Source organism: Asterias rubens, chromosome 7 (assembly GCF_902459465.1).
Source record: "Asterias rubens chromosome 7, eAstRub1.3, whole genome shotgun sequence".
In the NCBI taxonomy this organism is placed as follows: Eukaryota; Metazoa; Echinodermata; class Asteroidea; order Forcipulatida; family Asteriidae; genus Asterias; species Asterias rubens.
The window spans coordinates 20,385,256-20,396,696 of NC_047068.1; the positions used below are offsets into that span (position 1 = coordinate 20,385,256).

Genomic DNA, 11,441 nt, shown 5'->3' on the forward strand with positions numbered 1-11,441 from the left:
ATACAGTTGTTTATAAAAGGTTAACATGTTCTTATACTAGGATGAGGATTTCTGAATTAATGTTATTGTTAAATTCATATTCTTCCTCATGTTGTAAGTAATAATGATTCATAAATACCCCAGACAGTTTCTCTACTCCTATTGGTGGAGAGCGCGTCACGTGGGTGTGCATAAACCTTTTGTCGATCGAAGAACTCGTCGCTACCCTGTTATTCCCTTATATCATAATATAAAAATAGTTTTTGTTAAAGGCAGTGGACACTATTGGTAATTACCTAAAATAATTATTCATAAAACCTTTCTTGGTGACGAGTAATGGGGAGATGTTGACGGTCTAAAACATTGTGAGAAACGGCTCCCTCTCAAGTGCCATAGTTTTTGACAAAGAAGTAATTTTCCACCAATTTGATCTCGAAATCAACCATCTAAAAGCACACAACTTCGTGTGCCAGGGGTGTTTTTTTCTTTCATTATTATCTCACAAGTTCGATGACCAATTTAGCTCAAATTTTCACAGGTTTGTTATTTTATGCATAATTTTATTATGTTTAGATACACCAACTGTGAAGGCTAGTCTTTGACAATACCAATAGTGTCCACTGCCTTTTTTAACGAAGACGATTAGTGCACTAGCGCCCTCTATTGGTGATATAGGCATAGTCAGTGCGTAACCTTGACGCTTTGACTAGAACAAAGCGAGAAGGCTTCTTGGGCATCCGACTAGTGAAAACGTACACAAGAATCACGTTCGTTTTGGGGGGTGTGAGCAAACGGTTGTAAACAATAATTTCATCGAGTGAATTTCGATCAATCAAGGGTGAAAATACTTCCAGAAATATTTACGGTATGCTGAGTTAACATCAGGATAAGGACCTGTACGGCAAGAGTATTATTATTAACGCGGTGTATCACTGTCTAAGTTGAGGTGGGCAGCAGTCACATTAGGTCGGTGATCCCACCCACCACCAAAGAAGAGGCGCTCAGACACGATGTCGACCGGGGGTGGGGAACCCGTGTTGCCCGCTGCTGCCGGTGCCGCCGGTGCCGCGGTCGGAAGCCCTGCTGGTCGGGGTGAAGACGCGAGTGCACCAGCACCAGCAGCAGGCAGGAGAATATTTGATCCCAACTCCTTCGTCTTCAAGTACTTTTTGTCAGCGTGTGCAGCAACTGTGGCTGAAACGGGTAATTACCAGTAACTTACTAAAAAAAGTGTCGTTCACTTCAATTCAAGTTGTTAGTTCATAAAAATAAATTACTTAAAAAAAATTAAATGAATTAAGCAGATTGTTTACCCCGTGCCTTTTTATGGGCTTTCTGCAAGATATTGATATGACTCTCTCAAATGAATTTCCACAGGTTTGTTATTTGAAGCATAAATGTTGAGATACACCAACTGAGAAGACTAGTCTTTGACAATTACCAAAGGTGTCTAGTGCCTTTACTTTAATAGCTATACAAACTTACTTGGTAAGACTTGAGGTACTGCAGCAGCTTTAAATAAACTTATTAAAAGCATTTTCATGTTCCTTCGCTGCGCTCATACGCATGAAAAACAGTTTCACTTTATTGTAGGACACACAATAAACACACCTTGAAAACATTATTTAGTTTCAGAATTTATTAAATCATGGGAGTGAGCCGTTGTTAAACTGCATATGAATTTACAAAGATCAAAAGGTGGGTGTTATGTCCCTTCTTTTACCTCGACAAAGAAACCAATCAGCAGCAGTGCCATTGCCATACTCGGGGTTATCTGGAGATTGGTTAAACTTCTTTCTTCTTTCGATGCTTTTAATGCGGCTTCCTCATCTACTATGATTCTTTTGGCCTCTTCTGGCGTTCTATCATTCCCCGTCTTGTCTAGCTCTTGTACAGCGACCCAGCTAGCCTTGCTACAGTCTCCAATTTTGATTGTTCTCTTTCGTTCTGCAATGATGCCTTCGTCTCCTTTAAGTGCTTCAATGGCTGCTGGAATGTTGCTCTTCTCGAGGGCAGCCTTGATTTTATCGTGGGCGATTGCGACTTTTCCGCAGATTTCGAATTGTGCCGAGTTCACATCACGGGTCTTGTCACTACTTTTGCCTCCACTTTATTTGAGAGTTCGTTAATGTTAACTTGATCAGCTGTGTCTTTGCTGGAAGTTTGAATGCTTTCCAATTTATGGTTGAAGTATTCTTTGAGTTTATCAAATCGTTTCTCTTGAACGCGGGTTGATCTTTATCAGTTGACATTGCGAACTTAATGTTGTATATAAAATACGCTGTTGCCGAAATGCGACACTAACACTACAGCAGAGTAAGCAGCGGCCTGAATTGGATTCTGTTGCTAAGGACGTTGCTTTTATACTGACATGCATCAATGCACTCAAATGAACGAATCACGACACGGTTCATTCATTTTGAGTAACCCGCGTATAAGTCATGTGACGCATACGGCGGGTACTCCTGTGTGTCATTCAAACAATAAAAACTATTTTTGATTTATCATTTGATTTTGAAGTAATGTGGTTTTTGAAAAAAATTATCAGCAACATATAAAATTACAAACCTGTGAAAATTTAGACTCAACTGGTCTTCGGAGTTGCAAGAGAACAATTATGAAAGAAAAAACACCCTTGTTGCACATATTTGTGTGCTTTTAGATGCCTAATAAAGGCTTTAAGCCTGATTTTTTTTTTTTATTTGAGTGAGAAACTACCTCTAGTTGTCAAAAACTACATTACTTCAGAGGGAGCCTTTCCTACAATGTTTGATACTACCAACAGCTCCCCATTACTCGTTACCAAGTAACTTTTTATGCTCACAATTATTTTGATTAGTTACCAATAGTGTCCACTGCCTTTTGATTCTTGATTGCCATCCTTGATTTCAGTGACCTACCCACTTGACCTGACCAAGACGAGACTTCAGCTTCAAGGAGAGCATGCATCAGCAAGGCATTATGGGGTAGCGGCAGAAGCCATTCCTTACAGGGGGATGGTCCGTACAGCTGTTGGCGTTGGTGAGATTACAGCACTCAATTTTATAGAGCTACTTTTGAAAGCAGAACAAATAGATACGCACAAAATGCTTACCAGATGAAGGTTACCAGCCAAAATGCCATGTCCCACGTGTTGTGACTGGTTTCCTGCTCATTTCGATTCGCTAAGCCTAAGAGTGCACTTGCAATTTTAAACAAAAACACTATTTGATTAGTGAAAGTTTATGAACAATTCCTTGTCAGTGCCCACATGGAATTTGGCCCTGCATGAACATTTGAATTTGTCATTATTTTCACAGACAATGTGCATATTAGGCCTATATTACTATATTATTAAACAAACCAACAAATTTGATTTGAGCAATATTCAATGTTAAAGCTGCATGTAATCATGGAGGATGTAATGTTCTTGTATACTTAATTTTATCATCTTTAACTGGTAAACAAATCATCAAGTAAACTGCTTATAAATTATTTGAAGTTAAATTTAGTTTTCTCTTTGTTTATTTTTTCAGTTCAAGAAGAGGGTTTGTTGAAATTGTGGCAAGGTGTGACACCAGCAATCTACCGGCATATCGGTAAGGAAGCAATAAAAAGCCATAATTGCTGGTTCCCTCGCAATACTGGCTTTCTCAAAAGTCAAAAATGAAAAAATTGTGTCCCATTTATTGTTATGAAAATGCTGGTACCTGTGTTTCCAAATTGTTGACACGGTTTCAGTTTCAAACACAACTTTCTGTGGGTGTTTCTGCATTACTTTGCCTTCTTAAAATGTAAGGCCAAGTTTGCTGTTTAGATGTAGGTTTATCACTGGGTAGAAATCCTTACTGTTGAGGTTAAAGGAACTGAATACCCAACAAGCTATGACCAGGGCCCAATTTCATAAAGCATAGTAAGCACAAAAATTGCTTAGCATAAAAAACTTTTGCTTAGCAAAAATAGGTTACTAGTCAGAACACCACACAGTTACCATTGCTTTGACTTGTACCCTGATCATATCTTGCTAAGCCAAGCAATTTGCTAAGAAGAATTTTCTGCTTAACAGCTTTGTGAAATTGGGCCCTTAGTTGGGGCCAATTTCATAGAGCTGGTTAAGCAAAAAATTTGCTGAAGCATGAAAAAAGCTTGCTTATTTTACACATGTTGCTGGCCAAATGTCATGGCATATACATTGCTTGTGACTAATTGTTTTACTTAGCATAAAAATTGAGTGGAGTCCTGGCCGGTATTCTGATTTTACTAAGCAAGGATGTTTTTGCTTAAGCAACATTTTTTGCTTAAGCAGCTCTATGAAATTGGGCCCAGGCTTGTTAATGCATGGGGAGAACACAGGGTTGGGAGGGAGTCATGCAAACATTATGAGGGACTTAATATAAAGGCAGAATTTGAAACTGTAGATATTTGGTTTCTTCTCATTTTCATTCTGGCATTGTGAAAGTTGTTCTGGTCCATCATCAATTTAGAACTATAAGCCCCAACAGTCTTGTGGATTTTGCCCACACATTTCAGCCCTGACGAATTTTCAATAATATGATTTTTCTTGTGTTTTCTGCAACAGTTTATACAGGCTGTAGGATGGGAGCGTATGAGTACATCCGAGAAAATGTTCTTCATAGGCGCAGTGATGGTTCCTTTGCAGTGTGGTGAGTAAACAAAGATTCATTCTCAACAATATTTGTTGTTGTTTTAATTTTAGAGTTCTAGTTATCCACAAGGGAAACTGAATTAGTACATTTAATTCAATGTATGGGTTAACTGCTCTGCCCTGACACACAATGTAAGTAAAAACAGAATAAACATACACACTTAAAACTTAAATGGTCTGTTTTAAAGCAATATTTTGGGGGTACTTTTTCAGTGTAAGTTTTGAATGCTTAGTGTTGCCCAAAAAACTACATACAATACAGCCAGTATTCAACAGATGTTAAAACCTGGTTTAGTATTGATGAACGGGTAACAATTGCTTCATTGCTACACTAGATTAATCTTAATTGATTTTGATTGATTTAATTGATCTGATCATATAACTAGGCGCAACATTCTTCAAACTTTAATCTGTTTTCTAATTTGTTTAACTTATCCTCAGAAAAAATCAGAAAAATTGTTACATAGTCTGTCACAGTTTGAACCACATGTACATGTAGCTCAGTCATTCTACCCATTAACAGAGATGCCAACATTGAACTTTAAAAAAGAGTAGCATATCCCAAAAGTTAAGGGGGAGCGTGGCTTGGGCTCCCTAAACCGATCTTTCTATTACATTCTACAATGCTAATTAGCTCATTTTCAGGCATTGTCGTGAAATAACAATTACCTCTGTATGCACCACCAGAACAGCTACAAATGTTTATAATGGCCAGTGAAAAAAAAAATCTGGAAAAAAAAAAAAACAAATCCCTCATCTTCTGACTTTGTTTCAAAAAAAAAAAACATAACAAAGGGTGGCCTTACTTAAATGTTTTTGTTTTAATGGTCAGAAATGCAACAACAAGCTATTGGGAGAGAGAAAAAAAAAAAAAAAAAAAAACGTGTCCGGATTTTGGGCAAAAAATACGTGTCCGTATTTTGGGCATTGTCTGGACATCGGCGCTACATTACTAGTAAGAAAACATGGAAACTGTCTAGCTTAGATCTCACAGGCCACTCAGTTGAAGGTATTTTGGTTCAGAAGGTCTTCTTTTTTGTCGCCATTATTTCTTACTTTTTGTGCCAAGCTTCGATGAAGAACATGTACAGACAGCGCGGGCACAATAATAGTGGATACATGAGGAATGAGGTTACTGTGACACGTTAGCTCACACACAACCTCATTCCCCACGCACGTGTGCTCTATTCCCCATGGTGTAATAGAGATCAATGGGTACGATCTTGCAGCAATGCACTAGCGTAAAAATACTCACCGGCCAGCCAGCGGGGGAGAGGGCACGCAACAATCATTACGTCGAGACACGTATAATGTTCGAGTGAATTCGCCGCTATTATTCAACACTGCGTTCTAAAATTAAAAGTGTTTTTTCTTTTCTGTTACAATTATTTTGATATTTTTCTTAATTTTTATTTCCACTTAATAGTTCATTCGTTGTTTGCATGTATTGTACGATTTAATACAATTATATTGGGCGGTTGTTTGGCGTGTTTTATTGAGTATTATCGTAGCGTCGTAGTCACGGCTCGAAATCGTATTTGCTACGCCCAAATCGTGTATGTTGGTATCTCTGCATTAAAAGTGTCATACATTACTTCCAAAGCCAAAGGCAAACTACCAAAAGACACTTCATCCAGTTGGTGTTGAGAACTGGGAAGTTAAAACAATTTTCATTTTAAAACAACACAAAAACCATTATTTTAATTTGATTGATATTTCAAGAAGTTTGAAGGTGTGCGATCAAAAGTTGATAAAGGTATTAATAGCTTTGTCCTTGAATTTGTTTTTCGTCCATTGAGCTTTGTACAAATGGTGCCTGCAAGAAGTCTAGGCTCTGTAGCTCTTTTGTAACAGGTGTCGCAGGTTACATTGTCTATACACCACCGTTATATTTTGTGTGTATTTTCTACATAAAGGAAGGCGGCTATTGCAGGGATGCTGGCCGGTATGATTGGTCAATTTATTGCCAGTCCAACGGACCTGGTCAAAGTTCAGATGCAGATGGAGGGTCGGAGGGTGTTAGAGGGCAAACCACCAAGGTCAGTCAAGTACAACTCAGCTTATACCCATACCTCCCATTTGATAATACAGGTTTGCTTTCCACCATGAAGCGCTTGGCACGTTTTAGTAGGGTTTGTTGTCTAACAATATTTCCAGGAAAATAAATACAAACAATCATTTGTAATACCACCCTGTATTAGCTCATTTTTGGCTGTGTTGTGAAAAGCAGGTGTTGTGAAAAGCATAAACAATTGAATTAATTTTTCTCAACCACCCTGTAGGGCGAGTGTAGTGCACTCACTGGAACAAAATTCCCAGGAAAGCCTTGTGAGTACTGTATGGAATGCGCGCAATATTAATCAATAAATTATTTTCATTATTATCAACTAAAATACTATCATTTTATCGTTGTTTCTCTTAAGGCTTTCAATACAGAACTGAAGAAATTGCTCTTTACACAAGCTTCATGTGTTCTAGATTCTGAGCAATGGGTTCTCACAATGTTCAATCATTGTATTGCCGAAGCACCTTGAGTGATGTATTTGAGAATGTGCGCTTTATAAATCCATTCACTATTAATATTATCATTACTGATTATCTCCACAGGTTTTAATCCTACTGAACAAGTTTGAAACTGACATATTATCGGCTTGTGATTATTTACAGAGTCAAAAGTGCCTTACATACATTTGCCAAAATTCTCAGGGAAGGTGGGATCCGAGGTTTGTGGAAGGGCTGGATACCAAATGTACAGAGAGCAGCATTAGTCAACATGGGAGGTACAGTATAATAATAGACCCCCTTGTATTGGCTGCCATCGATAATGTCAAACAATGGAAACATGCATGCGTCTGGGCGCCGCGCACAACTCTTACCCAATGATTTACTTCTGTGCGGGCACCGTTTGGGTCTTTTGATATCACGTGCATTAATGCGACGGCAAAGACCAAGTTTGCGCTGGACTATCATTGACCATAGTTTGACTCACATTGCCCAAACTCTGTGTAGTTGAACTATGCACTAATTGACTACTAGAGTGGACAAGGTATGTATAACAAAATTATACCATATCTCAAGTCGAAAGTTGTGATGACGACTTGATGACGACACAGTCATTCACACTCCAACTTCTGTACGCATGCCCATGTTAATTTTCACCAATGTCACCTGTGGCTATTATCTTCTGGGCTCGCTATTTTTTGGAAGTGAAATTGTACGTAAAAGTCATGGTAATCTTTTTAAGACTGCACCGCCTAAAATGGACACTACACTGTAGTGACAATCGTCTGGTGAATGTACATGGACCTGGCCCAAACTGTAGACACCCTGACTTCACCCTGTCCTCACGTAAAAGAGACCAACTTTTGCTGTGTGTTTATCTTTCAGATCTAGCCACCTACGACACCTCCAAACATCTCATACTCAAGCACACAGAATTCAGCGACAACTGGATAACACATGGTTTAGCAAGGTATACATTGACATAAGTCGCAACTACAATTTTTCAACTACTCGGTCTATCGAACTGCTACGACTACTACAAAAATAGACGTGACTACCTGTTTAGTTACCAACACTCGTGATTATTCTCGGCAACATAATTTACTTTTACGAAACACAATCAGACATCAGTGACACAACCCTTTCAGCGTGAACTTTACTATTGCGGCATTGGCAAACATTATGCCGCAATGCATCTTGGGAACTCAAAATTAGTTGTTACATGTATATAAATACAAATTAATAGGCCAGTTAAATGATTCATTCCGTGATTGGAATTGATATGCGAAGGTCTTGGAACCAAGACTAGGGGGGGGGGGGGGGTGTTTGGTTACTTCACTTGCCCATCTCCTTTTGCAAACCTTCGAGTGACGATACTGCTGTGGCTTCATTCTGCTGGAGCTCTTGCCAGCTTCTACTGGTGGCTGGCCTTTAACTTCTTGTACGTGTAGTTGCAGCCAACTCAACTGGTTTGAGTTTTTGATGGTCTTGTTTATATCGTATTGTATTATTGTCATTTGTTTCTTACTTCCACAGTGGCTGCTCAGGTCTGGTTGCAGCCTCTTTAAGTACACCAGCAGATGTAATTAAAACACGGGTAATGAACCAGCCTACCGATGCCAGCGGCCGGGGGCTGCTCTATAGGTCGTCTATGGACTGCTTATTAAAATGTGTCAGGAATGAAGGGTTCTGGACGTTGTATAAAGGCTTCTTCCCTATATGGGCCAGAATGGTACGTCAATCAAATCAAGTCCTGTTTGGTTTCTTTTGCGTTCAGAAAACCAATAGAGTATTTGTGATCAATAAGTGTACAATGCCGATCACACATCACTAAAGATAATATCATTATTAAATTAGACGGTTTGTTTGTACGCATTGCATTTGAATTTACTTTTTTTTGTGTTGAATAAAAATAAAACAATTCTTGGTATAAATCTTCAGTGCTTTGCTATTTCTTTCAGGCTCCTTGGTCATTGACATTCTGGGTGTCTTATGAGGAGATCCGACACATGACAGGAGTGCATTCCTTCTGATTGCATTCCTTCTGATTGCAGACTACTGGAGCATCCAACACAGAGGAACTGTTACTTCATCAAAGTCGATGGATCAACACAAACTATCTCTGCGCCTACTGGTATCAATTTAACCGTTAGACGATCTTTCTAGTTGGTAAGACACTGCACTAGAACTGCAAAAGTTCCTGGGTTCGAATCCAACCCGAGTTAGTATGCCTGTGATTGTTTTTTCACAGAACTCGGGTAAGTACAGAGTATACAGTGCATTACACATCGGTGTATATGGATAAAAATCAACATTAATATTCTTTATCCCCGATGCAAATTTAACATCTATTATGATCTTTCCTCATACCATGTCGAGGAATAGCTAACAATGCCCTACATACTTATTGAAGGGAAGGTTATACAACGAAAACGATAACGATCACGACGCAAAGAGAACGCATTGTATTGTTTGAATCACTCCACGCAGAATACGCACACGCTCATTCAACCAATAGAATGCGTTCTCTTTGCGTCGTTATCTTTATCCTTCTCGTTATCGCTGCAGTGGGACCGGGCCTTTAAGGCTTGTACTTTTGATAATCACTCATAAAATTAATGGCAATAAAAACTTACTTGGTTTAAAGTACAGCAGCTTTCGATAGTATAAAGAATTTTGACGATCAGTTCAATTTGAAGTAAATGCAGTTATATGGGAGAACATAATAATAAGTTTTTATTGTCGGATACGTTTCTCAGGTTGTGAATTTGTTTGCCTGGACAAAACTGCTCCGGATTTTCGGCGATATGTCATTTAAGTGCGACCATTGAAATCAAATTTCACTGGTTAGTTTTTTGTGTGTGTCAAGCGGTTCAAAAGAAGGAATACCTACTCAGGAAAAGGGGACTATTTGTTTTACTGCATGGGTTGGTCGTGGAGTAGTCGACAAGAAAGTATAGTTCAATTTTATTTGCATACAGATTTTAAAGATTTTTCCAAAACCCCAAATTTTTATTTGGATGAGATTTTCAGGTGGTTTGGAGTTTGGGTTTTTATTTGTTATATAGGGTATATAAGGGTATGAAAACGTTTTTAGATTTCCACTGGTCTACAATAACATGGCCATTTGCAGTGAATAGCACTCCTACAAAGTTTATTTGTACAAATTTAATTTTACCAGAGCATTTTTTTTAATTTGACAGTTATATTAAATCAACGCACAATGCAGTTGTAATTAAGTTTTATTAGAAAGATTATATTTTTAATGTATGAAGCTGATCCTTCCAAGCTTTTGTAGAAAGTAAGTTTCTATGATAAATGCAGTTGATGAAGTGTGTATCATTATATTATTTCCATACAGTAAGTTACATCTCAACAAGAAGCTATTGAGATGGTATTGGCAACTGGTATTGTCCAAATTCATCTGGACCCAATTTCATGGCTCTGCTTACCGCAAAATTCTGCGCTTTCGATCACCATTCTTTGCTTAGACATGTTAGAGGGCAAGCACCAAATGTATGCACTAGCTGTGTAAGCGAAGAATGCCTGGCAAGGTGGAGTATGCATGCATGCACACAAGCAAAATTTCCCTGTTAAATTGGGTCCTTTTGCTAACCTGTGGAATAAGCATGATGTCAACGTGGAATTCCTTGCTTCCGTAAACGCTGATTAATTGCTTACCGTAGCCATGAAATTTGTAGCTAATTTGGGAGTCAATGCCCCTGTGTTTTAAGTACAGTGTATCGCGCATTTTGTACTTGCATTTTTACTCCAAAATTTGTGAACCTAATTGACAGTTGCCCGTGTGTGACAATGGTGCAAAGGGTCAATACATACCCTGTACTTTTGCTTAGTAATTCTGAACTAAGCGCTTACTAGATTACCTTGGCGAAATTTCATAGAGCTGCTTCAGCAGAAAATATTTCTAAATCAAACTATGACAAGCAATTGCAATAAAAATCAGGATATCAGTCACACATGGTACATGTGAAATGGTATTTTAGCTGGTAACGTTATTCTGGTAAGCACTTTTTTGTTGTGTTTAGCTATTTTGTGTGCTTGAGCAGCTCTTGGGTCGTTGTTGGCCTGGTGCCCGCACTTGGTCCTCAAAGTGTCCTATTGTATTTGTGATTTTTGAACGAATGAATTTATCAAACAGTGATCAGACTATGCAAACTACCCTTGTGGGATATAGTTTACAATTATTGGAAGCATAAGTGTATTGTTGCAGAATATAATTGAGAGGCGATATATTAAAACTTTAAAAGCCAGATCTTTTTATTTATTTTATTTTCAGTGTGGGTGGTCCTGTTTC

General features: G+C 38.4%; 1 protein-coding gene across 1 annotated transcript; it reads left to right on the plus strand.

Moving 5' to 3' along the window:
* The first annotated feature begins 756 nt into the window (after positions 1-756).
* On the plus strand, positions 757-9,356 carry LOC117292697 (mitochondrial uncoupling protein 4-like). The gene is made up of 9 exons (XM_033774835.1): positions 757-1,182; positions 2,872-3,000; positions 3,495-3,557; positions 4,538-4,622; positions 6,541-6,663; positions 7,292-7,404; positions 8,012-8,096; positions 8,663-8,858; positions 9,088-9,356. Exons 1-9 carry the CDS (start codon positions 990-992, stop codon positions 9,157-9,159), a joined length of 1,059 nt encoding a protein of 352 aa, XP_033630726.1. The 5' UTR covers positions 757-989; the 3' UTR covers positions 9,160-9,356.
* The last annotated feature ends 2,085 nt before the right edge of the window (positions 9,357-11,441 follow it).

What these genes read in the sequence shown, in the direction of transcription:
- LOC117292697 (XM_033774835.1), top strand. Translation starts at nt 990, where the DNA reads ATGTCGACCGGGGGTGGGGAACCCGTGTTGCCCGCTGCTGCCGGTGCC. An exon ending in CCGTACAGCTGTTGGCGTTG is followed by an intron (nt 3,001 to 3,494) that starts GTGAGATTACAG and finishes TTATTTTTTCAG; the next exon opens with TTCAAGAAGAGGGTTTGTTG. An exon ending in AGCAATCTACCGGCATATCG is followed by an intron (nt 3,558 to 4,537) that starts GTAAGGAAGCAA and finishes TTTCTGCAACAG; the next exon opens with TTTATACAGGCTGTAGGATG.